Below are 25,785 nucleotides of genomic sequence, written 5' to 3'. Positions count from 1 at the left end.
TTATTAATATTAATACATTAATATACATTTGCCATTTATGAAGGAGTCGGAGTCGGACAGTAGAAAAATAGAGGAGTCAGAGTCGGAGTCAAAGGTTTGACATACCAACTCCACAGCCCTGCTAGGAAGTGGCTGGTTCCAATCTTGCCTCAGCCATATTGATAAAGAGTATCAGCCTAGGACCAGAGAGACACAGATTAAAATCCCCACCGACATAGCCATGAAGCTTATTGTGTTACCTTGGGCCAGGGGTAGCCAACATGGTGCACTCCAGACATTGCTGGATTCCAACTCCCATCATCCATAACTGTTGGCCATGCTGGCAGAGGCTGATGGGAGTTGCCAACCCGACGCCCGCAGCATCTGGAGGGCACTGCATTGGCTACCCCCACCTTGGACCAATTAGTCTCGAAATCTAATCTACTTCACAGGTTGCTGTGAGAGAAAACTTGGGGGAGAACTACACATGGCACATTAAATTCCTCGGGGGGAATGTAATGTGAATGTAATAAATAAATTTTGTCTATTTTGCCAACCCCAAGCCTACTCCTATTCTGCAATATAGGGATACTTACAGCTATATGCGGTTGTTGGAAGGGCTACTGCATTAATATATGTGAAGTGAATCAATATGAGCATTCTAAAGCACTATATGATCATTACCAAATACTGTAATTTACCAGAGAGCCTTGACTTGCCTAGAGCAAAATCTCCTCCAAGTGTGCAGGATGGATGTGGAACAGGAGGACCACAAGCACATATAGGGTGCTTCAAGATGGGTATTTATTGTTGGATTGGTGCTTCTCATGCATGGGAATTCTTTGCATCGTCCACACAACCTCATTGTCATAAAAAGCCACCCATTTCCCCCCTCTCCATTTAATTCAGATTTACTCTTTCCAGGGAAAATTTTCTAAGTTAAAACAAAAAAACCAATGAATGAGCCATTTGTGATATTTCCATAACTACTTTGCAATATTAACCCCCATTTGAAATATTACCAAGAGAGAGAGAGTATGTATCCCTTCCTCCAAGCAGTATGAAGAACTATATGAGGATATTTCCATATTATTATCCTCACCACAACCCTGTAAGGTAGGTTAGAGAGTGGACCAAATTTAGATATGATGGCAGCAGCGATGTTTGTGCTGTTTCCCATACAAATTTGTGTGTGTGTGTTAGGGATGGAAGGATTGTCAATTTCGGTTCTCTCAGTTTCTTATTTTTCCAGTGTTAAATTTTCTCTACATTTCTGCAGCAATCTGCAATTTATTTTTAAATCCTTATGAAAATTGTGAATTTCTCCAAATAAACAAATTTTTGTAGGCAGCTTTGACAAAGGTATGCATTTTTGCAAGCCATTTCTCATCACATCATGCCTTTTTCCATGTTATTTTCACTCATGTATCCATTTTATGCACACTTTCCCCTAATGTGTGCATTTTTGTAAATGTTGTTTAGTTGGCAAACTGCATCCCAAGATTTTAATAAATGCAAATTTCAAAGGATGGCTGTGTTTTGGTTTTCATATTGTTTCAGAAATTGCAAATTTGACGAATTCTGCTTGAAATGCAAACTGAATCGAAATTCTCACCCATCCCGTGTGTGTATGTGTAATCCTCCCTTCTCTCTTTTTTACATCCCTGTAGTCTGCTACTTCTTAAGACATTCTCTCTCCCCCCTCCCCATTCCAGTATCATCAGAGCTAGAAGAGCCCGCTGTACAGTAGAGCACAGGAAGGTAAGGTGGGAGAGGGCAGAGCCCTCCACATGTTAAGGTACTTTAAAGACTTTGGGGGACAATATTATAGAAATGTAAAGGCAATTTATAAAGAAATTTATAAAGCGTTTATACTCCAGAGCTTGGCTGGAAGCATCAACGGGCTCTTATGAAGGAAGAACATAGATGGGTGCTTGACATCAAAAGAACATGAGTACATAATTCATAGAATCACAGAATAGTAGAGTTGGAAGGGGCCAATAAGGCTATCTAGTCCAACCCCCTGCTCAATGCAGGAATCCAAATCAAAGCATTCCCGACAGATGGCTGTCCAGCTGCCTCTTGAAGGCCTCCAGTGTCAGAGAGCCCACTACCTCTCTAGGTTATTGGTTCCATTGTCATATGGCTCTTAATAGTTAGCAGGTTTTTCCTAATGTTCAGTCAAAATCTGGCTTTCTGCAACTTGAGCCCATTATTCCATGTCCTGCACTCTGGGACGATCGGGAAGAGATCCCGGCCCTCCTCTGTGTGGCAACCTTTTATGTATTTGAAGAGTGCTATCATATCTCCCCTCAGTCTTCTCTTCTCCAGGTTCAACATGCCCAGTTCTTTCAGTCTCTCCTCATAGGGCTGTGTCTCCAGTCCCCTGATCATCCTTGTTGCCCTCCTCTGAACCTGTTCCAGTTTGTCTGCATCCTTCTTGAAGTGCGGAGACCAGAACTGGAAGAAGTACTCAAGATGAGGCCTAACCAATGCTGAATAGAGGAGAATTAATACTTCATGCAATTTGGAAACTACAATTCTGTTAACGCAGCCTAAAATAGCATTTGCCTTTTTTACAGCCACATCACACTGTTGGCTCATATTCAGCTGTGACTCTGTGCCTCCTCATCCAAGTCGTTAATAAAAATGCTGAACAGCACTGGGCCCAGGACCGACCCTTGTGGTACCCCACTCGTTACTTCTCAGTTTGAGAAGGAAACAATGATAAGCACTCTTAGAGTACAATTCTGGCACCAACTGTGGATCCACCTGATAGTTGTACCAGCCAGCCCACATTTAGCTAGCTTGCTAATCAGAGTATCACGGGGCACTATGTCGAAAGCTTTGCTGAAGTCGAGATATATTATGTCCACAACATTCCCACAGTCTACAAGGGAGGTTACCCAATCAAAAAACGAGATTAGTTTGGCAGGATTTGTTCTCCATAAATCCATGTTGGCTTCTGGTAATCACTGCATTATTTTCAAGGTGTTTACAGATTGACTGCTTTATCATCTGCTCCATAGTTTTCCCAGGGATTGATGTTAGGCTGACTGGTCTGTAGTTCCCCAGTTCCTCCTTTTTGCCCTTTTTGAAGATGGGGACAACATTAGCTCTCCTCCAATCATCCGGCACTTCACCAGTCCTCCACAATTTCGCAAACATAATAGACTGCTGTTCTGAGAGTTCTTCACCCAGTTCCTTCAATACTCTAGGATGCAGTTTATCGAGCCCTGCTGATTTGAACTCGTTCAAAATGATTAGGTATTCCTTCACCTTTTGTCTATCAATCTCAAGCTCCAATCTTGCCCCTTCTACTTCATGTTTCCTGGGAGGGTCATAGACCCTCTTTTTGGAGAAGACTGAGCCAAAGTAGGAATTGAGCACTTCTGCCTTTTCTTTGTCATCTGTTGTCATTTTGCCATCCTCATTGAGTAGCTGTGCCACCATTTCTTTTCTCTGTCTATGGATGCACCTGAAGACAGCTTTTTGTTGCTTTTAGCATCCCTCGCTAACCTCGGCTCATTCTTAGCTTTAGCCTTCCTGACGCCATCCCTGCAATTCTGTGATACCTGCCTGTACTCTTCCTTTGTGGCCTGGCCTTCTTTCCACTTCCTGTATGTGTCCTTTTTTGTTTTCAGGTCATCTCTAAGCTTTTTGTGAAGCCACATTAGCTTCTTCTGCTGTTTCCCCCCTTTTTTCCTTGATGGAATTGCTTGCCATTGCGCTTTTAGAATTTCCTTTTTTAGAAACTCCCACCCATCTTGGACTCCTTTTCCCATTGGGGTCGCTTGCCATGGAACCGTACTTACAATGTTCTGAGTTTATTAAAATCAGCTTTCCTGAAGTCCAGGGTGCACATATGTCTACTCTCAGCTTTTGCTTCTGTTAAGATCAAGAATTCAAGTATGGGTGTGAGTTCCAGTAACTGCCACTTCATCCACCAAATCATCTTTGTTGGTTAGAATCAAGTCCAGGGTAGCTGATCCTCTGGTTGCTTCCTCCACTTTCTGTAGGACAAAGTTATCTCCAACACAAGTCAGAAATTTCTTGGAGGGGCCGTGTTTGGCAGAATTTGTCTCCCAACAGATATTGGGATAATTGAAGTCCCCCATTACTACTACATCATGCCTCCTTGGAACATTGGCAATTTGCTTTTCAAAAGTTACATTCTCGTCTAATTCATAAAAACATACCTAACTTGCACATCCCATGCACTTTGTTGTTGTTAAAAGGAGAAACATACACAGGCCACTTGATATATGAACAGGGAAGCCACATGTATTTTAAAAAAAGTTGTGTTGCTTCTGGATTGTCACTATTTTGCTAGAGTGCATTCCAGAAATTTAGGTTTGCACAATTAGAGTGGATTAAAGTCCTCTGTTGCCCTTGCACAACCAATCTACCTTTAAAAAAAGACTTTTGGAGTTAGGAAAGCGATAGGAAAATGCACTGAAAAGTGTCGGGTGAACAAAAATATGATTAGGAAGACATATAACCACTGTACAAGCAAGTTGTGGTATAACCTCCATACAAACAAATTGGAAGGAATGCTCGACAAAGAACAGACATAGTCTAACCCCCACACAAGCTTTGTGCAAGCAAATCCGGATGAATGCTCAATACACAGGTCATATGGAAGAGCCTTTGGCTGCTGCCATTGTGTTTGTTTTGGCCCTCAGTGATAAAGACTCAGTAAGTTTCATGGCTAGGCATACCTTTACATCTAGCTGATAATTGCTGCCAATTCCGGGTTTGGGCCCTCTGGAAGAGATTATTTCAGTGGGAGCCCCCTTCTTGAGGGTGCTCACCTCACTGCCACTGTTGCCACTGCCCACTTCTTTTCTCCTGGGCCCAACAAGCACTACCTCCCAGAGGGAGAGGGCAAGGCAAACGACTTAGGTCTTGCTGAACAGTAAGACACTCTGTGATCCTGAAGGCCTTGAGGATCTCATATCTTCTGTCCCTTATAGCATAACCTGACCTCTCTCTCTCTCTCTCTCTCTCTCTCTCTCTCTCTCTCTCATTTTCTAGCCAGGCAGCTTCCACAATGGAACACTTTCTTCTGCTGATGCCACTCCTGGGACTGGTGAGCAGCGACTTGCCGTTTGTGCAGAGAGGTTTCTGGGACTTCTCCATGGATGATCCCAATGTCCAAGAAGAGGAAGAGGCTTCGGGTATTTTCCCTACTTCAGGAGGGGCCGAGACTGAGGACACCATGCCCTTCTACCCGGGCCTCTGTCCATTTGGCTGCCATTGCCACCTAAGGGTGGTGCAATGCTCTGACCTGGGTGAGTTGGTGCAGGGAAGCAAAAAGGGTGGCCCAGGATACTGGAGGGTGTGTTGTGTTGTATTGTGAGCAGAGATCCAGTTGTGTGCTGTTGGAGGAGGTAAACAGATGCAAGAAAAGAGCTTAAAACATTACTATGAAAACTATAGTTGGGGAATTAATAAACACCATTTTGTAATGCATGGAACTCCTATCACAGTTTGATTTGCTCTCACAGACCTGCATGTCATACACAAGATTTTGTCTGACTTCCATCCACCCCATCCAGCACGGCCAGTGGTTAGGGATGATGGGAGTTGTGGTCCAACAGTATCTGGAGGGCCACAGGTTTCCCATCACTGAAATGCATGGTTGTGTATAACTGTCCTCTGACATTGCTGTTGTTGTGGTGGTGGTGGTTATTCTACACAGTCACAAGAGATTGCAACCTATCCTCTTAGGCCATCCTATATTTTGCATCAATGCCTGGTTCATGGTGCTCTATCCCCCTCTATTGGTGACCGTGCTGCAGAGGCCAAACAGAGAGTAAAATACTAGTTCTTATTTCTAATTCATTAACAGGCAAAAAAAACCCCTTGCAGTTTAAGAACATACCTATAGCCAACAAATATTTTTCTCAAACTTTAAAGTGAAAGACCAACCCAAATGGTGTTTACATTTTTACAGATTTGTAGGGCAGTACAATATATCAGGGAGGAGTTCAGGTCTCCTGCTCCCCTGGTGCATCCACTATAGCTGCCCAATTTCCCTGCTTTTTAAAGTTTGATAGAAATAACTGTTGGCTATAGGTACGTTCTTAAACAGAAAGGGTTTTTTTTTTGCCTACTAGTGAATTTCTCTGTTTTTTAATCCAGGAGGTAAGAAAAGGGATCCTGTGCAAGTTTGTTGAGAATGGATTGATCATTTGCATGCTTATTGAGTTCAATAGGATTTTCTCCCTTGCAGTGCTTAGGATAGGCGAAACTGACCATAGGGGATGGGGAGGAGAGAAGGAGGAAGGGCAGGGCTAGGGGAGGAAGGGCAGAGGGGAGGAAGGGATGGGAGCAGGCAGGAGGGGGAGGGGAGGAGGGCAGGTTTGATCATTTGCCATGCTGATTTAGTTCAGTGGGATTTAGTCCCCTGCAATTATGCCTAGGATAGGTGAAAGTGACCACAGGGAAGGAGGAGGGAGGGCAGAGGGAGGGCAGAGGGAAGGGAAGGAAGAGGGCAGATATGATTATTTGCGTGCTTATTGAATTCGATGGGATTTACTCCCATGCAGTCATGCCTAAAATAGGTGAAACTGATCTGGGGGAGAGGGAGGAGGGGGAAGGGGAGGAAGAGTAGGAGTAGGGAGAAAGAGGGAGGGAAAAAGGGAAAGGGGAAGGGGGGGCAGTAGGGAGAGGGAGGGGAGATTGGGTAGGTGGGCACCATGCAGAGGGAAAGTCCCTTTCCTTTCCAAAAGGAAAACATTATTAACAGTATCATTATTTTGAAGAGTTTCCCCCACCTTTTTATTCTACAGCAGAATCATATAGTCTCCCACCCAAATTTAGACCAAAGCTGTCCCTGGCCACATCCACACCAGACATTTATTTCACAGTCATGGCTTCCCCCAAAGATAGGTGCCCTATTCCCCTCACAGAGCTACAATCCCCAGAATTCTCTGGGAAGAGGGGCTGACTGTTAAACCACTCTGGCCACTGGAGCTCTGTCAGGGGAACAGGAGTCTCCTAACAACTCTCAGCACACTTCACAAACTACAATTTGGGGGAACCCATGACTGTTTAAAGTGGAATAAATGCTGGCATGGATGTGGCCCCTTGATTAGCCAAGCCAAACAGCTGTGAATCTGGCTGTTAGAACACTAACAGTTGGTTCTTACTGAGCATGCCTGTGCTATCGTTGACTTCAATGATAATTTTCTTAAATTGATTAAAAATTAGCCATGCATTTTTGAACTTTTAAACTGCAGAAGATGAAGGTCAGAGTATGGGGCAAGATAATGAACATGGCTGATTTTTCATTAATTTCAACAAATTATGAGACCTCTGACAGAAAAAAGTCCAACAGGGGTCTGGATTCCCCCCCCCTCTTGTTTGAGACTTTGAACTCTGAACTCTCTCTGAGTGTTTTGTGTATCACTATGAAAACTTAGACTGTTGTTAACCAAGCATTTTTGAGTTCGGGACTATAAGTTTTGTAAGATTTTGTTTTGAAATGAGCTTATGGGAAGCAGCAGAATGACATGGGAGTATTTTCAATTTAACATGGTGGAATGTGAAAAATCCATGCTGGTTATAGTATACAGCTATTCTCATGGTCTCATCCGTGGTTGGTAAAATGAGTACCCGGCATATGCTGGGGGGTAAAGGAAGGCCGGGGAAGGAACTGGCAATCCCACCCCATATATACGGTCTGCCTAGTAAATGTTGCAAGACGGCACCCTAAGAGTCAGAAATGACTTGCACTATAAGTGCGGGGACACCTTTACCTTTTTACTCTCATGGCTGTATAATCTCCCTTCAGGTTTAAAATCTATAAAAGAAATGTAAACAAAAAGATCTTTTAAAACTGATCAACACATTGCAAAAAAGAAACGGAAAAAAGGAACTATTCTTTGACATTGTTTGAAAGATGTGGGTTGATGGCACCATGACTTAGCTAACATAAATCAACTGTGATTGTGGTTTTATACTTGTGGGTTCTTCTGTTTCTTGTGCACCAGAACATGAACACATCATATGCTTGAAAGAGATGAATGAGACATAATAGCCTCTTCACACTTCACAGTCTGTTTCCAAACAAGTGTTTGGTCCAAATATTTCTGCTGTTATTATGGCGACCCTATAAATCAGTAACCTCCAACAGCATCTGATATAAACCACCCTGTTCAAATATTGTAAGTTCAGGTCTGTGGCTTCTTTTATGGAATCAATCCATCTCTTGTTTGGTCTTCCTCTTTTTCTACCCCATTCTGTTTTGCCCAGCATTATTGTCTTTTCGAGTCAATCATGTCTTCTCATGATGTGTCTAAAGTATGTAATCTCAGTACATACTCAGTAATCTCAGTTTAATCATTTTAGCTTCTAATGATAGTCCTGGTTAATTTGTTCTAACACCCAATTATTCAATGATATTCAATATCAATGATATTGCAAAGCTCTTCTCCAACACTACATTTCAAATGAGTTGATTTTTCTCTTACCTGCTTTTTCCACTGTCCAACTTTCACATCCATACATAGAGATCGGAAATACCATGGTCTAAATGATCCTGACTTTGGTGTTCAGTGATACATCTTTGCATTTGAGAACCTTTTCTAGTTCTCTCACAGCTGCCCTCCCCAGTCCTAGTCTTCTTCTGATTTCTTGACTACTGTCTCCATTTTGGTTAATGACTGTGCCAAGGTGTTGATAATCTTTGACAAGTTCAATGTCCTCGTTGTCAACTTTAAAGTTACATAAATCTTATGTTGTCATTACTTTAGTCTTCTTGCCGTTCAGCTCTAGTCCTGCTTTTGTGCTTTCCTGTTTAACTGTCAACAGCATTCGTTTCAAAACATTACTGGTTTCTGCAAGTAGTATGGTATCATCTGCATATCTTAAATTATTGATATTTCCCCCTCCAATTTTCACACCTTCATCTTGGTCCAATCCTGCTTTCCGTATTATATGTTCTGCATATAGAGTGATAAAATACACCTGCCTCACACCCTTTCCAATGGGGAACCAATTGGTTTCTCAATGTTCTGTCCTTACAGTAGCCTCTTGTCCAGAGTATAGGGCCTGATGTACATGGGAGGTGAACTTCAGATTATCCATCATGATAGATTTGCAAGATTCACACTACCTTCCAATCCACTGTTTTCCATTCACATATGAAAAGGCTTAGTTTCGCTGTTTCCTTGTGGCCCCGCCCTGCAAATTTACATGTTTACTCCCTCCAGAGTATTGCTAATGGAGAAAGGGAGGGGGTTGTTTCATTGTTTCTTGTCAATTGCAGGCTGTGGGGGTGCAATTGACATGAAAAACATTTTTCTGCAACTTTCTTTTCCTCCTGACATTTATAGCAAACCCCTTTTTATTAAGTACATATGAAGTGCAATTTTTAGTGGAAGTGTGTGTGTGCACGCGCGCACCTTCTGTCACATCGCTCACACAATGCACAGGATTATTTTCTAATTATATCAGGACAGTCGCTCTGTGTGGAGCCAGAACTTGCCTTTCTCTTTCGCTGTGTAAGGCCAATTATTATTCCCCTCCTCCTCCTGTTCTGCCCATTCTCTCTCCCCTCCTTTCCCCTCAGCCTTGCCCAGAAAGCAAAGTCTTAACTGTGGGTCTCACCCTGAAGTTTCCCTTTTCTCTTTTGGTTATTGATCTCTGGGAAACGAACGGGTGATGGGGGGCAAGAGAGAGAGAGATCAGTATGTGTTATGCATGTGTGCACGCTTGTGTACAGCTGCCAAAGTTGATTGTTGTTATGCACTCTGGGCTGCCCGTTTCTATCGCACCAGGGCATTGCTGCTGCCACCACCACCGCCACATACTTTGCAGCCCAACATTCACTTCCTTCCTGCAGATTGGCAGCTCTGTGTGGGAAAGTTTTTTATTTTTATGCTGCTATTCTGCTTTTATCCTAAAACGATGTGGGCAAAAGTATTTTGCTGAAACTCTCGGGAGCATTCTACAGTGTATTAAAAAAGGCCCAGTAAATAAAATAACACCCCCGTCCCGGAGTGGGAGGGAAGACCCGTTTTTCAAGATTTTTCAGTGTTTCCCGTGCCTCAATACGCATTTCTTGGTTTGGGGTTGCAACTGTCTATCCCAATTTGTTTCTTTTTTTCAATATGAATACTGCATTCATTTCCAGTTCTTATATCTGAAGAAATCCTGAAAAGTCCTCCATACTATCATGGCTAGCGCCCGGTTGGCAAAAGAAGAAAGAATCAGGTACATACAGGGAGACCTTTTTACATGTCCTGGAACAGACTCCTTGGCTCATTGTATCAGTGAGGATTGTCATATGAGTGCTGGCATAGCTGCCATTTTTAAGAAGAAGTTTGGTGGTGTTCAGGAGCTCTTGAACCAGAAAAAGAAGACTGGAGATGTGGCTGTTCTGAAGAGAGAGAATCGATATGTGTACTATCTGATTACAAAGAACAAATACTTTCATAAGCCTACCTATGACAATCTACGGAAGAGCTTGGAAGCGATGAAAATCCATTGCCTTAATAATGCTGTAACTTGTATTTCTATGCCGAAGATTGGGTGTGGACTTGACCGCCTGAATTGGAGTAAAGTTTCAACAATGCTTGATGAAGTATTTGAGGATACAGATGTTAGCATTACAGTTTATACCCTTTAATTTATTATCCTTTTGTATTCTGTGTTTGTAACTGATTTGTGAAAAGATGGTGATGTGATTTTGTTCTATTTCCCTTTCTCTTTCAGACATTTCTCACCATTACTAATATCCAATCATAGACAGTGTTTTGTAGAAATTTATAGTTAAAGCTTTTAATTTTTAATCTCTAATTTTTAGGATTTTGATTATGTCTATATGGAATGTACTTGTGTTTGGTTGTAAGTCGCCCAGAGTGGCAGATTAACCTCTGCCAGATGGGCGTCTAACAAATCTCATAAATAAATAAATAAAAATAAATAAAGTTGCGAGGGTGGTTCAGCTTTGCTTTGGGAGATAGGGTGGAAAGAGTTCAAACTGTGTATCAGTGATAGTGCTAGTAAGCACCAGTAACAAATCAATTCCTCCCAATGATGGTGGATACATACCCTGTCCTGGATGGGGTTACACTCCCCCTAAAGGAGCAGGTTCGTAGTCTGGGAGTCTTTTTAGACTCTTCCCTTTCACTTGAGGCTCAAGTAGCCTCGGTGGCACGGAATGCATTCTACCAACTTTGGTTGGTAGCCCAGCTACGTCCCTATTTGAGTAAGGAGGACCTTACATCAGTTGTTCATGCTCTGGTAACCTCGCGTTTGGACTACTGCAACACGCTCTACGTAGGGCTGCCTTTGAAGACAGTTCGGAAGCTACAGCTAGTGCAAAATGTGGCAGCCAGTTTGTTAACAAGGACCAAGCGGTCCGAGCATATAACACCTGTTCTGGCTCGCCTGCACTGGCTACCAATATGCTTCCGGGCCAGATTCAAAGTGTTGGTATTAACCTATAAAGCCTTATACAGCGCGGGACCACGATACTTGTCGGAACGCCTCTCCCGATACGAACCGGCCCGTACTCTACGTTCTACTACGAAGGCCCTCCTCCAGATTCCGACTTATAGGGAAGCCCGGAGGGTGGTGACAAGATCTAGGGCCTTCTCAGTGGTGGCCCCCGAACTGTGGAATAGTCTCCCCAAGGAGGTGCGCTTGGCGCCGACATTGTTATCCTTTCGGCGCCAAGTTAAAACCTTCCTCTTTTCCGAGGCATACTAATTTAAGTTAACTTAATTTTAAAATCTGCTGTGATTGATTTTAGATTATTTTATTTTATATGTTTTTGTTGTATTTTACTATGTGATTTTATTGTATTTCTTGTGTTCACCGCCCAGAGAGCTATTGCTAGTTGGGCGGTATAAAAGTCTAATAAATAAATAAATAAAATAAATAAATGCGGGAGGACAGAGCGAGTCAGAAGTAGCTGTTTGAGCTGCCAGAAAGAAAATGGAATTCATGGAGAGTTTAGTGGGTGGAAAAGGGGGAGTATCTGAAAGTGACGATCCACCCCCCAGCAAAAAACATTGGAGCAAAGCACCTACATGGAGTAACACTGCGAAGCGGAGATGGTTTTTCCTTCACTTTTTGCATTATCCCCGAATTGGTTTACTACAGATTTAAAGGGAAAACTGCATCCTAGCTTCTCTTTGCCTGCATCATCATGTGAACCATATGAATTAAATAGGAATGCAAGTAGCACCGATTTCACATTAAATCTCTGTGTGAACCAACCGTAGGTTGCACATCAGGACAATCAGATGCTGTGGCACCCTCATTTCTTTTAAAGCATTCCATAGCTTTTCATGATTTACACAGTCAAAGGCTTTGCTGTAATCTATAAAGCACAGGGTGATTTCTTCTGAAATCCCTTGGTCTGTTCCATTATCCAACATATGTTTGCGGTATGATCTGTGGTACTTCTCCCTTTTCTAAATCCAGCTTGGACGTCTGGCATTTCTCGCTCCATATATGGTAACACAGAGAGTGCATGTAAGAGTATGCAGAAGTCTTAAGTTCGCACAAAGTGTGTGGGCACATTTTTTCCCATATGTATTTGATGGGTGGGTACTAGTTGGAGCAGAATTCCCATCCCATGCCTAACAAACTAACTCAGAGCTGGCTCTAGGTGTTGTGAGCTTTCAGGCAGAACATGGTTGGTGGATATAGCATCCTTATCCTACTCAGCCTCCTGGGACCTCGCATGTCTGTTCATTAGTAGCTCTGATGGCTCATCATCATGGCCAACAGATTCTGAGTGTGGGTTTGCAAATTGTGACCTGGGGATGACCCTGTACTCTTAAGATGAACTAGTTTCACACACACGCTATTAGGAGTAAATAGTATTCCTCTCCAAGTATGTTGCATAGTCTTCCAGGCATGTTGCAGAGCAGGCAAAGGAGAGGAGGACAAAATGCCCAGGGTTGGAAGAAACTGTGGTTGCCCCGTCTCCCATTTCAGCAGTGGCTTTGAAAGTAGGGCCTCCTGAATAGGAGGCAGCAGCAGTGTAGGACCAGAAGAGGACTTGGGCACTTTTACTTCAAGGGAAGAACCTGGCTAGGTAAGAGGTAGCACATGCACCCAGCCTGGTTGGTTCCTTTTCTGAAATGACAACACAACCTAGAATCCCCTTTGCTATAAATATGGTTTTTGCAGTCCCTTAAATGGTCTGTCCCCAGCAAGTGCCCAAGCCAGGGCTGGCCTAATGACACAAGCAATTCCAGCAGCTGCTTTTGGCATTGATATTCTTAGGATTGTCAATATAGAAGTACCTCTGCATTCTGAAGGCTTTTGCTCTAAGCATCCTCTGCAGTGCTGCATTCTGGGATGCACTTCTCTGATTGCACAGTGTATATCCTCTTGGACAGTAAATCATCATGGGCTGGTCCTGATTCAGCTTTCTCCAGCTACTTAGTGTCTGTCATGATGATTTAGCTTGCCCCATTTCATTATTCCTAATCTGTCTATCTCCATTCACCTGCTTCATCCAGGTCTCAAGGAAGTGCCTAAAGAGATCTCGCCAGATACCAAATTGCTGGATCTGCAGAACAACCACATTACTGAGCTGCACAAGGATGACTTTAAGGGACTGCATCACTTGTATGTAAGTATCATAAAAGTTCACCCAGGCTCAGTTCTTGAACCTGCTTGTTTTGCCGGGGGTCAACCTTGGAACACATGTAGTTAAAAATGAATGTGCCTCTGAGCATGCATGGACTTCACTAACTGCAACCTGTGAACCTCCCACACAACTGGAATTATAAGGCAGGGCTTCCTTCTAGTTCGGGCAGTATGGCTTCTGCAAAGGCTTTGAGCCTATCTCTCCTTTCTGTCCTACATCCCTTCTGAGAGATCTCCACAACTCCCACTGCTCTTCCTAAAGCACATTTTAAATGAGAGAGCGTTCATCTCCATCTCCTCCTCCTCACTTTCTCTGTACAGTGCCCTCTGCTGGTAGAATTGGGATGTGCACTTGCATTTTTTCTCATGGGGGAACTCTTGTCAACATTACAATGGGTGCTTCCAGACTGTCACATTTTTGGGTGGGATTCAATCACATACCAGCCAATTCAGTTTGTGCAATTATAGTTGACTGGGAGGTCTTGTGCAATAAACCTTCTTTCCTAAAAGAACAGCTTTTTGTAATAAGGAAAATGCACTGGAAAAGAGTGGGACAACATTTGCTTTGACACATCTTCATCTAACCTCCCCACAAACAAAACAGAATGAATGCTCATTGAATAGTCCATGTCATATATTGTCCCTGCAAATAAATCAGGACGCATGCTCAATGAACAGGCCATCTGGAAGCACCCAATGTCTCTGTAGAATCACCCAGCCCCAAATCCTCCTGCATTTATCCCTTACTTTGAGATTGGAATAGTCAGGCTCTCCCCACCCACATCTACTCATGAAAGATACAGACAGCTGCCTTACACTGAGGCTGTGAGCACACTAGTCGCCTGCAGCAAAGCATTTCCACTGGCCACACCTGGAAGGGCAACGGGTTGATCTGCCAATCAGTTGTGAAATCTGTTTGAAGCTGAATTTTTTAAAAAAGCACTCAAACTGCCCCCACCAGGTTTTACAGTAAAAAGGGTGGGATTTGACTAGCACTGTGTGCCCCCATTTTCAGAAGAGAGAGGTGGAGACGCACTGGAACTGGCAGAACAATGAGTGTGTCTCTATCCTGAGACAGGCCACTGGATCTTTAATAGCCCAGTATTTTGACTGGTAGCAGTTCTGCAGGCAGGGACCTTTGCCAAGTTCCTTTAACAGATGATGCAAAGGGTTGGAACTGGGATATGTTAGTGTGCACCCAGCGTTTAGCTATGCCACCCTCCTGACATTGCCCTCCCTAACACATCCCTTTCTGGACTGACATGGTGGAAAATCATTTTCTTTCTCACTGCTCCCTTCTTGGCCACTGGCAGAGTTACCTGGATGACGGATTTCATCCCCTTCCATATGTCCATCCACCCACTCATGTACCTTGTATCATACAGTCTCTTTCTGTGAATACAGGCCCTGGTCCTAGTGAACAATAAGATCTCCAAGATCCATCCAAAGGCTTTTAGCCCCCTGCACAAGCTGCAGAAACTCTACATCTCCAAGAACAACCTGGTGGAGATCCCTCCTAACCTGCCCCGCTCCTTGGTTGAACTCCGCATCCATGACAACAGGATTAAGAAGATCTCCAAGGATGTGTTTAGTGGGCTCAACAACATGAATTGCATTGGTGAGACATGGGTGATTTACTGGACTGATAGCCACTGTGCCACATTCCTGTGAGCTATCCCGTTCCAGGAGTTTTCTTAGGAACATGGGAATCTGCCTTATATCAGTTCAGAGCATTTGTTCATCTAGCCCAGGATTGTCTATTACTGGCAGGCAGTGGCTCTCCAAGGTCTCAGGGAGAGAAGGGCTTTTCCCATCACCTTTGATCAGATCATTTTAAACTGGAGATGTCAGAAACTGAACCAAGGACCCCTTGCAATGTGCTCTACCACTGAGCTGTCTGGAGGAGATAAACCACGAGTAGTAAACTAAGAATGAACCTGGAGCAAGACAAGCTACAAGCCTGAGTTCAGACATGATGCTAAGCCAAGCTATGGCTTAGCTCCAGGTAGCATGGCAGCATCAGGACTAGGGCAGCAGCAAAGTGGCCACAGTCTTCACTCCAGGACCCTCCTCCTCTTCGCTCTTGCTAAGCCATGGTGCGGCTTAGTGTTACATGCCAACTGGGTCAATTGTCTGCTTTTTGTCCAAAGATACATTTGTGCTCAAAGCAGTTTACCAGAGGGTGGGGAAAGTCTAAATACAATTGTACAATAACCATAATAAATAATAACAATTATAATATCACTATGACATAACACTTACAATTTAAAACTTCATTTAAAATATATCAAAGAAAATTAAGTGAGCATAAAGCTTACCAACAGGCCAGTTAGCAATTTCTCATTTGCATCCGGCCATCCTAGAGAGAAAAGATGAACATAAAAAACAGACAATTTAAAATATGCTGCATGTCGCATGCTGAGATTAAAGGTGGGTTTGAGAAGAATGGGAGTCTATTGTTCTACATGAAACAGTTTCTCTCTTTACAGAGATGGGTGGGAACCCCCTAGAGAACAGTGGATTCGAACCTGGTGCCTTTGATGGCCTGAAGCTGAACTACTTGAGAATCTCAGAAGCAAAGCTCACTGGTGTACCCAAAGGTAATGTATATAAGGCAAAGGTTCTTTGAAGATCTGGAGAGAATACAATGGAGTGAAAGTTACAAATTTATTAGCCATTAAGAATAACACACAGGGAACTAAAATAAATCAGCCCCATGTTTTTTCTGCTGTTGGGAACCTTCAGTATGACAGCGAGCAGACCCCTAGAGTTTTTAACATGCAGCAAGATCCTGGAAGCTGTTTTGCACTGAGTCCCACTATGGGACGGTTTTGCAGGGCTTTTTATACTCTTAAACGCTAATAAACCACACCTGCTTATTGTGACCATGTTTATGTTTTTCACTTAAACAGCACTTGGCAGGCAGGCAGGATAGATGACTCGTGAGAAGTAGCTAAGATGTGTAGCTGACTAGTGATTCTCCCCAATTCTGAATAGCAGGTGCAGAGGCCATGGGATGGGAATATAATAAGCTTATCTCTTGTGAAAGAGTCAGACAGTCAACCTTCCCACACACTGCCTGAGATGCACTAGTCAGAAGATATTCTACAAAATAATGTTATAGGCAGGCATTAACCAATTATATGCCTTCTGGCCCCAAAATGATCCCTAGGCGTGAAAGGAGCAAGCATGGTGCACCAATCTAAATCTCCTTGAAATACAGACCCCATCTTCCAGATAATATGCCAGTATAGGTAGCCGTTTGTTCTATGAGAACATATACTCCTGGCTTAAAGGCATGATTTAGGACTGCTGTTTGATCGCTATGAGGGTGCTTGTTGCAAACCTACAGTGTCAAGATATTTTGCTGCCTGAGGCAAAGGACACGATGGTGCTGCCGCCGCCACCACCACCTTTCTACATACAGAAGCTGAGTGGACTGGCAGATGAATCTTGCCTCAGCGCTGGTGATGGGATACCATTCCCTGTCTGAGGCAGTAGGCCATATTAGGGGGCCCAGGAAAAGCCATAGAAGAAATGGCTGGAGGCTCAGGAACAGCTGGGAGCTGTTGCAGATCCCTCCCCCCTCCACTTCTGCTGCCTGAGGCAGTTTAGGACCAGCCCTGTCCTGTGTCTTACACCTCACCCAGTTTTGGCTACCACAAAATGGGAATGAAGGAAGAAGCAGATTCCAAATGAATACCCTCAGGGACTTATGGTAGACTAGTTGTCAGGCAGGACTTACGTTATAGGCCCTCAGGGGCTTACAGAAGACTGTTCAGCATGGGAAAGGGAGCTACAGTCAGAGTAGGCCTGGGAATAGGCATTACACTCTTTGGGGTGTCCCAGCGGTGCTCAGAGCAGCAGGATTTAACGGTGGAGGAATTATTATAATTATTATTACCATCATCAACATCATTGATTACCTGCCCTTTGCGTCCCAGGGCAGATTACAACAATTTTAAAATACAGCATTAAAAACAACCTAAAAATCACAAAATAGGGTGGGTCTTAAAATTATGTTTCATGTGTCAAAGGTCAGGGTAAAGAGGTGTGTCTTCAGCATTTGCCTAACCCTGTATAATTAAGTTGCCAGTCATACCTCAGTGGGGAGGGAGTTCCACAACTTAGGGGCCACCACAGGGAATGCCCTTTCCCAGTCCATCCCCTGTTGAGCTTCCAAGGGTGGTAGAACTACCAAAAGGGCCCCCAAGAAGGTCTGTAGGGAAGTTGGCAGTCTTTCAGATATTGGGGGCCTAAGTAACTTGAGCTTTAAACTTTAGCCTGAACACCTTGAATTAAGCCCGGAAACAAACTGGCAACCAGTGCAACTGTTTTAAAACAGGGGTTATATGAGATCTAAAAGGAACCTCAGCCTGGCTGCTGCAGTTTGGACCAGTTGAGTTTTCTGAGTCATCTTCAAGGGTAGCCCCACTTAGAGCACACTGCAATAATCCAATGTGAAATTTACCAGAGCATGGAGTACTATGACCAAGTCATCTCTGCCCGAAACTGGCCAAAGTTGGCAAACCAGCCATTCGAGCAGGATCTCTTGCCACTGAGTTGATGTCAACCTCAGCCCAATCATTAGGCTGTGAGGCAGCCACCTCTGGCATCAGCTACTGGAACAGCAGCCAAGTGTTGTTGGAAAGAGCTATGGATGCCAGGTAGCTTGCCTTTCACCCCTTAAGTTAGCCTCCTGTCATCAAGTGCAGTGGATGACATTGTCTCATCTCCAAGGTAAAATTCAACAGTCTGGTCAGCTTCCTTTGCCTCAGGCAGCAAAATGTCCAGGATGGAGGAATCCCAGCAGGAGCAGGTGGCAATACTTCAGTCCAATGGTGCAGCAGGACTTTCACTGGCTGCAAAACTTGACATGACAGCTGTGGCAGCCAATGGTGGGACAGCCACTGGTGTCTTCAAGTATTCTATACACTTAAGGTCCATTGATGAGGTTCCATGGGGGGAGGGGGGAGGCAGCTATTAACCTCCATTGTAAGGCCTTTTCTACAGTGAAATTTGAATAGCCTCCACGATTCCTTCCACAGACAAGTAAAAATTATGTTGTTTCAGTTGGCCTTTAGGAATTAACCACTGCTGTACCTTGTTTTTATTTCACTGCTGCACTGTTGTTTTCTGTTTACATTATGTTGCTTTTATTGTTATTTTAATTTCTGAAAACCTTTATGGTATTATAATACCACGAGAGTGGCTGTATACTATAGCCAGTGTGGATTTTTCACATTCCGCAATGTTAAATTGAAAATACCCCCCATGCCATTCTGATGCTTCCCATAAGCTCATTTCAAAACAAAACCTTACAAAACATATAGTCCTGAACTCAGAAACACTTGCTTAACAACCCTCTCAATTTTCAGGGCGATACACAAAACAGTCAGAGAGAATAGAGAGTTCAAAGTCTAAAAAGAGGGGGGGGGAACCCAGAGCCCTTTTGGACTTTTTTCTGAGAGTTCTCATAATCTGTTGAAATTCATTAAAAATCAGCCATGTTCACAGAGTACCTGTAATCCTGGTAATGACCTTTCCCCATACGCTGACCTTCATCTTCTGCAGTTTAAAAGTTAAAAAATGCCTACCTGATTTTTAATTAATGTAAGAATGTTTGGGTGGAACCCAATTATAATGTCGGGCATGCTCAGTAAGAACCAACTGTCAGTGTTCTAAAAGCCACACTCACAGCTGCTTGGCTTGGCTAATCAGGGGGCCACACCCACACCAGACTTTGATTTCACTTGAGACAGTTATGGCTTCCCCCAGAGAATCTTGGGAAATGTAGTTTGTGAAGGGTGCTGAGAGGAGACTCCTGTTCCACTGAAAGAACAGTGGCCAGAGTGGTTTAACAGTCAGCCACTCTGATTGAAGGTCTGTGAGGGGAACAGAGCATCTCCTAGCAACTCTCAGCACCCTTCACTAACTACACTTCCCAGGATTCTTTTAGAGAAGCCATGACTGTCCAAAGTGAAATAAAGGCCTGCTGTGGATGTGGCCAGGGACAGCTTTGGTTTAAATTTGGGTGGGAGGCTACATGTGCCTGCTGTAGAATAAAAAGGTGGGGGAAACGCTGAAAAGCAGTGATACTGTTCACAATGTTTTCCTTTTGGAAAGGAAAGGGTCTTCCCTTCTGCCCAGTGTCCACCCTCCCAATCCTCCCCTCCCCCTCCTCCTCCCTTCTCTGCCCCTCCCACGGGTCAGTGTTGGACTACAACCTGGGAGACCAGGGTTCAAATCCCCACACAGCCATGAAGCTCATTGGGTGACCTTGGGCCAGTCACTGCCTCTCAGCCTCAGAGGAAGGCAATGATGAAATCACCTCTGAATACCATTTACCATAAAAACCTTATTCAAAGGGTCACCATAAGTCCAGTTGACTTGAAGGCAGTCCATTTCCATTTTCAAACATGATTGCACAGAAATAAATCCCATTGAACTCAAAAAGTATGCAAATGATCAAACCCACCCTCCCTTCTCCCACTATCCCCTCCCTCTTCCCCCTTCCTTCTCCCTTCCTTTGCCCCTCCCTACACATCCCCATCACCTTCCAATCCCCTCCTCCCCCTCCCCATCCTCTTCCTCCTCCCCCTCCCCTTCCTCCTCCCCATGGTCAGTTTTACCTATCTTAAGCATGTTTGCACGGAAGTAAATACCATTGAACTCTATAAGCATGCAAATGATCAAACCAGCCCTCCCTCCCCCTCCCTTTGCCCCCCTTCAATATGCTCCTTCCCTTTCCCCCTCCCCCTCCCCCTCCTCCTCCCCATGGACAGTTTTTCCTATCCTAACCATGATTGCATAGGAGTAAATCCCATTGAACTCAATAAGAATGCAAATGATCAGACCTGCCTTTCCCCTCCTTTCCCTCTCCTCTTCCTTCCTCCTCCCCTTCCCCTTCCTTCTTCCTCCTCCCCTGCCCACTCCAGCCCTCCCTCCCTCCCCCCCGGCCAGTTTTACCTATCCTAAGCATGATTGCATGGGAGTAAATTGCACTGAACTCAATAAACATGCAAATGATCAAACCTGCCCTCCTTCCCCCTCCTCCCTTCCCTCCCTCCTCCTCCTCCCCTCCCCATCCCTTGTGGTCAGTTTCACCTATCCTAAGCATGATTGCAGGGGAGTAAATCCCACTGAACTCAATAAGCATGTGAATGATCAATCCATTCTCAGCAAATTTGGACAGGATCCCATTTCTTACCTCCCAGATTAAAAAGCAGGGAAATTCACTAATAGGCAAAAAACCTTGCAGTTTAAGAATGTGCTTATAGCCTACAGATCTTTCTATCAAACTTTAAAAAGCAGGGAAATTGGGCAGCTATAGTGAATGTACCAGGGGAGCAGGAGACCTGACCTCTTCTCTGAGATATTGTACTGCCCTACAAATGTGGCAAAATGCAAACACAATTTCGGTTGGTCTTTCACAATTCAATCCACTTGCTGTGTAGCTTGGAAGAATTTGGTAACGTGTGCCTCTGAGCATATGGTGAGTGGTAGCAACACCTGCAATCAGCCCAAATAATAGAAAGAAGACATGTGCTGTGCTGATCTTGTTTTAGCAGGGAGGAAGCAACATTATTAAGACAGTTGATATAGTTCAGATGGTCACTTTAAATATGTCTAATTTACTTTGCAATTTTAGTGAAGTTTCCTATAGGAAATCTTTTGTTTCTATTTCTGTGAATATGTGAAGTACAGCAACACTTTGCAAAATTTATACTAAAAAAAGTCCAAAAATAACTGGAATAATGGCACTGACTTCTGCAGAATAGTCTCCAGTGGACCTCAGGACTGTCTCAATTTGCACAAGATGAAACGGTGGGAGGTGAAATCTAGCAAAATTCTAGATGTGCTCTATTTTAATTGACCATGCCCACCTTGCCTTAAATAAAGTGGTTTAAACATAGCAGGCTAAAAACATGCATCCTCTTTTTTCCAACAGCTAGAGTCATTGCTGAAGTAGCAACATATTGTAATCAGTCTGATTTTACATCAAACTGCAGTTTCAGATTCAACTGTTAATGCACCCAAAATAGAAATAGAACATAACCTACAATTTGAAACACAAAAGGCTGTCTTCACCATCATATGACATTGACCAATAAAAAGGCTTTGAAATTAATAAAAATAAATTTGACACAGATTTCTGGGATGAATAATGAGGGAGATTTTTTTTCTAGTTTAGATTCTCTGTAGAAACATTAGTAACACAGGAAAGAAGCAAAGTAAGAAGAACACCAACAAACATACAAAAATATAATTCTCTATCTTTGGAGATGGCAGCTGTTGCCCCCACTCACCTTATGCTCAGAGGCACATGCTACCCAATTCTTCCAACCTACACAGGAAGTGGATTGGACTGTGGAAGACCAACCGAAATTGTGTTTGCATTTGTAGGGCAGTCCAATATCTCAGAGAGGAGTTCAGGTCTCCTGCTCCCCTGGTGCATTCACTATAGCTGCCCAATTTCCCTGCTTTTTAAAGTTTGATAGAAAGATCTGTGGGCTATAAGTACGTTCTTAAACTGCAAGGTTTTTTGCCTATTAGTGAATAGAAATAGGATCTACCGGTCTGTCATATATATCTCCATCAATAAACTATATATATTTTGCATTTCTCCCTATGACCAGATCTGCCTGAAACCCTAAATGAGCTACATCTGGACCACAACAGGATCCAGGCAATTGAATTAGAGGATCTGATCCGGTACTCCAAAGTCTACAGGTAGTGTGGGTTGGAAAGTAACTGTGGGCTCCTTTATTGAACATTCATCCTGATTTGCATACATAAAGGTCACATGGTGGTTATCTGGTCTTTGCTTGAGCCTTCATTTTGATTTCATAGAATCATAGAATCATAGAGTTGGAAGAGGCCTTGTAGGCCATCGAGTCCAACCCCCTGCTCACAGCAGGAAATCCACAGCTAGAGCATCTCCCGCAGATAGCTGTCCAGCCTCTGCTTGAAGACATCCAGCGAAGGGGATCCCACCACCTCCCTAGGCAGTCGGTTCCATTGCCGAACCGCCCTTACTGTCAAGAAGTTCCTTCTAATGTCCAATCTGAATCTACGCTCCTGCAACTTAAAACCATTAGACCTAGTCCTACCCTCTGGGGCAGCAGAGAACAAATCTGTACCCTCCTCTATGTGACAGCCCTTCAGGTACTTAAAGAGTGCAATCATGTCACCCCTCAACCTTCTCTTCACCAGACTGAACATGCCAAGTTCCTTCAACCTTTCCTCATAAGACTTGTTCTCCATACCGGCTATCATCCTCGTCGTCCTCTTCTGAACCCGCTCTAACTTGTCTATATCTTTCTTAAAATGAGGCGCCCAGAACTGAACGCAGTATTCCAGATGAGGCCTGACTAATGCAGAATATAGTGGGACTATTACTTCCCTCAACCTGGAAACTATAGCTCTGTTTATGCAGCCCAAAACCGCGTTTGCCTTTTTTGCCGCAGCATCACACTGCTGGGTCACATTCAACTTGCGATACACTACAATTCCAAGGTCCTTCTCACACGCACTACTGCTAAGCCGGGTATTTCCCATCCTGTACCCGTGCATTTTGTTTTTGTGGCCTAAATGCAGAATCTTGCATTTGTCTTTATTGAATTTCATTTTATTAATTTCAGCCCAATTTTCTAGTCTATCCAGGTCCCTTTGGATTTTATTCTTGTCTTCCATTGTGTGAGCTATTCCTCCCAGTTTCGTATCATCCGCAAACTTCATAAGGCTTCCCTCCACCCCATCATCTAAGTCATTGATAAAAATGTTGAAGAGTATCGGCCCCAGGACAGAACCCTGTGGCACTCCACTCGAAACCTCCTTCCAGTCCGAAGCAGAGCCACCGACGACCACTCTTTGAGTACGGTTTTCCAACCAGTTGTGAATCCACCTGACAGTATTTCCATCTAGTCCGCATTTGACCAGTTTGCTAATCAAAAGGTTGTGGGGGACTTTGTCAAACGCCTTGCTGAAATCTAGATAGATGACATCTACAGCATTTCCACCATCTGCTAAGCTAGTGACCCGATCAAAAAAAGAGATGAGATTAGTTTGACAGGATTTTTTCTTGACAAACCCATGCTGGCTCCTACTAATCACAACATTGTCATCTAGATAGTTGCCAATGGACTCTTTTATTATCTGTTCTAATATCTTTCCCGATACTGAAGTCAGACTGACCGGCCTGTAATTCCACGGATCTTCTTTTTTACCCTTTTTAAAGAGCGGGACGACGTTTGCCCGTCTCCAATCCTCCGGCACCTCTCCCGTTCTCCAGGATTTCTCAAAGATGATGGCAAGAGGTTCCGAGAGTACATCAGCAAGTTCCTTCAATACTCTGGGATGCAGTTCATCAGGCCCTGGAGATTTGAACTGATTTAGGTATTTCCTGACTATCTTCTTATCAATCTTGAACTGCAATCCCGACCCCTTACTGAGATTGCTACCGATGCAAGGTTGCACACTGTTCCCTTTTCGGGAGGAAACGGAGGCGAAATAGGCGTTGAGCAGTTCTGCCTTTTCCTCGCTATCTGTCAACATTTTGCCATCACTGAGCAGCAGTCCCACCGTTTCCCACCATTTGTTTGTGGGGAGGTTATACATCAGTGAGCACTTGTCCTGCATTCATCCTGATTTGCTTGCGGAGTGTTGACACATCTTCCTGTTAGTCATTTGTTCATCCTACACTTTTCAATGCATTCCCCTGTCACTTTCCAAACTGCAAAAAGTTCCCTTGTTGTTTTTCAGTGGATTTGTTGAGCTAGGGCAACAGAAACTTTTATTCCACTTTAATCACACAAACCTAAATTTCCATTATGCGCTTGAATCCCTCCAGCAAAATAGTGACAGTCGGGAGGCACCCTCTATAATTGCTACTGATCTTGCCAGTGCTGTGTGGAAAAGCCGTTATGGTATTTTTTAGGTGTTTGTGGCAGGTCATTTTGGGCTGCATAGCAAGCCTGAGGTTGGTTGATTTGTTTGCTTAAAAAGAAGTTATCCTCTCCCCTCGAATCCTTCACAATTCTTTCAGGGCAAGCCCAGCGTTCTAAATCAGGAAATAAACACAGCTCCCCCCCCCCGGCCCACCAAGGGTCAGACCCTAAAATAACAAGTGGAGCCAAGCAGAAAAGTAGTCGCCCTACTCTGTGAGTCTTTCTGTCCCCTCACCCTGAGATTTGATTTCTTTTCCTGGAGACAGAAACTAAAACCCTGTGACCCAGAACCCCTAAAGGAAAGTCTTCCTAGTATTAGGGTTACTTCTTCACAAGTGGAAGTACATCTTCCTAGGCTGGTGCCATGCAGTTTCCATCATCTGTTTATGAGCAACCTTACTAGTCGTTATGTTGGCAGAAGGATTTTCCCAACAGCAATATGTTTGTGAGGGGCTAGTATGAGATATGAGCAATGCCATGTGTGTGAGGGATAAATGCCCATGTATGCAGGCAACCACAGGGACGAGCACAAAGTAAGAAACCCCCCTGCAAGACTGGATGTTGACCCTTTCTCTCTCTCTCCCATTTTGATTATAGTCTAACAAAGGGGTAGGGTGCATCAGGCCCTGGGGCTCAACGTGGCCCTCCTGGCCTCTGTTTCAGAGCCTTGGAACTCTACCCAGGCCACAACTATCACCCACCCTTGAGTGCTTTTGTCCAGCTGAAAGATGTCCTTGAATTTGCCTCTGGCTTGCCCAGATGGAGAAATGTATGTGCAGAAACCTCTGATGTTTCTGTGGCTGGAATATTGCCTAGAGAACAAAGGTAACAGACACATCTGTTACTCTTGCCCAATTTTGCCTCTGGCCATGCCTACCATGGGCATCCCCCACCGAGGGTTTCCTACAAGGGAAAGTGGCCCTTGGGCTGAAAAAAGGTTCCTCATCCCTGCTCTAACACAATCTCATGTTTTTGTACTGTTCCTCTAAGCCACATGTGGCCCTCGCAGGCCTCCACTGCAGCCTGTCACAGGTTGCCAATTCACCCTCTGCCCCATCCTGGCAACTTGCTCTCTTCACTTGCCAAACAACTGCATGGAGCATGATTTACATGGGAAGGCTACAGTGTGTTAGAAGTCTGGAACCAGAGTTGCAATTTCACTTCCAGCTTAAAGCAGAACAGCAATGATTGGGTGCTGCTAAATTGTCCACATCCAGAAGCACCTCTTGCCTTT

General features: G+C 44.0%; 2 protein-coding genes across 7 annotated transcripts in view; both read left to right on the top strand.

Moving 5' to 3' along the window:
• Positions 1–25,785, top strand: part of BGN (biglycan) — an 85,819-nt gene that overhangs the window by 43,364 nt on the left and 16,670 nt on the right. The window contains exons 2-7 of one of the 6 annotated variants that reach the window (XM_061621665.1): positions 1,695–1,740; positions 5,021–5,273; positions 13,473–13,585; positions 15,007–15,220; positions 16,092–16,202; positions 22,242–22,335. In XM_061621665.1, the coding sequence (XP_061477649.1) occupies positions 5,033–5,273; positions 13,473–13,585; positions 15,007–15,220; positions 16,092–16,202; positions 22,242–22,335 (773 nt within the window). In that variant the 5' untranslated portion in view covers positions 1,695–1,740; positions 5,021–5,032. Of the gene's footprint in view, positions 1–1,649; positions 1,741–5,016; positions 5,274–13,472; positions 13,586–15,006; positions 15,221–16,091; positions 16,203–22,241; positions 22,336–25,785 lie in introns of all 6 variants that reach the window. The other 5 variants (XM_061621662.1, XM_061621663.1, XM_061621666.1 and 2 more) reach the window with 5 other exon arrangements.
• LOC133382016 (ADP-ribose glycohydrolase OARD1-like) lies at positions 10,137–10,897 on the top strand. Its single transcript, XM_061621667.1, has one exon. The coding sequence runs from the start codon at positions 10,166–10,168 to the stop codon at positions 10,616–10,618; it is 453 nt and encodes a 150-aa protein (XP_061477651.1). The 5' UTR covers positions 10,137–10,165; the 3' UTR covers positions 10,619–10,897.

Source organism: Rhineura floridana, chromosome 3 (genome assembly GCF_030035675.1).
Source record: "Rhineura floridana isolate rRhiFlo1 chromosome 3, rRhiFlo1.hap2, whole genome shotgun sequence".
Classification (NCBI taxonomy): Eukaryota; Metazoa; Chordata; class Lepidosauria; order Squamata; family Rhineuridae; genus Rhineura; species Rhineura floridana.
The sequence above is the reverse complement of the archived record's forward strand: the minus strand, read 5'-3'. Positions and strand labels throughout refer to the sequence as shown.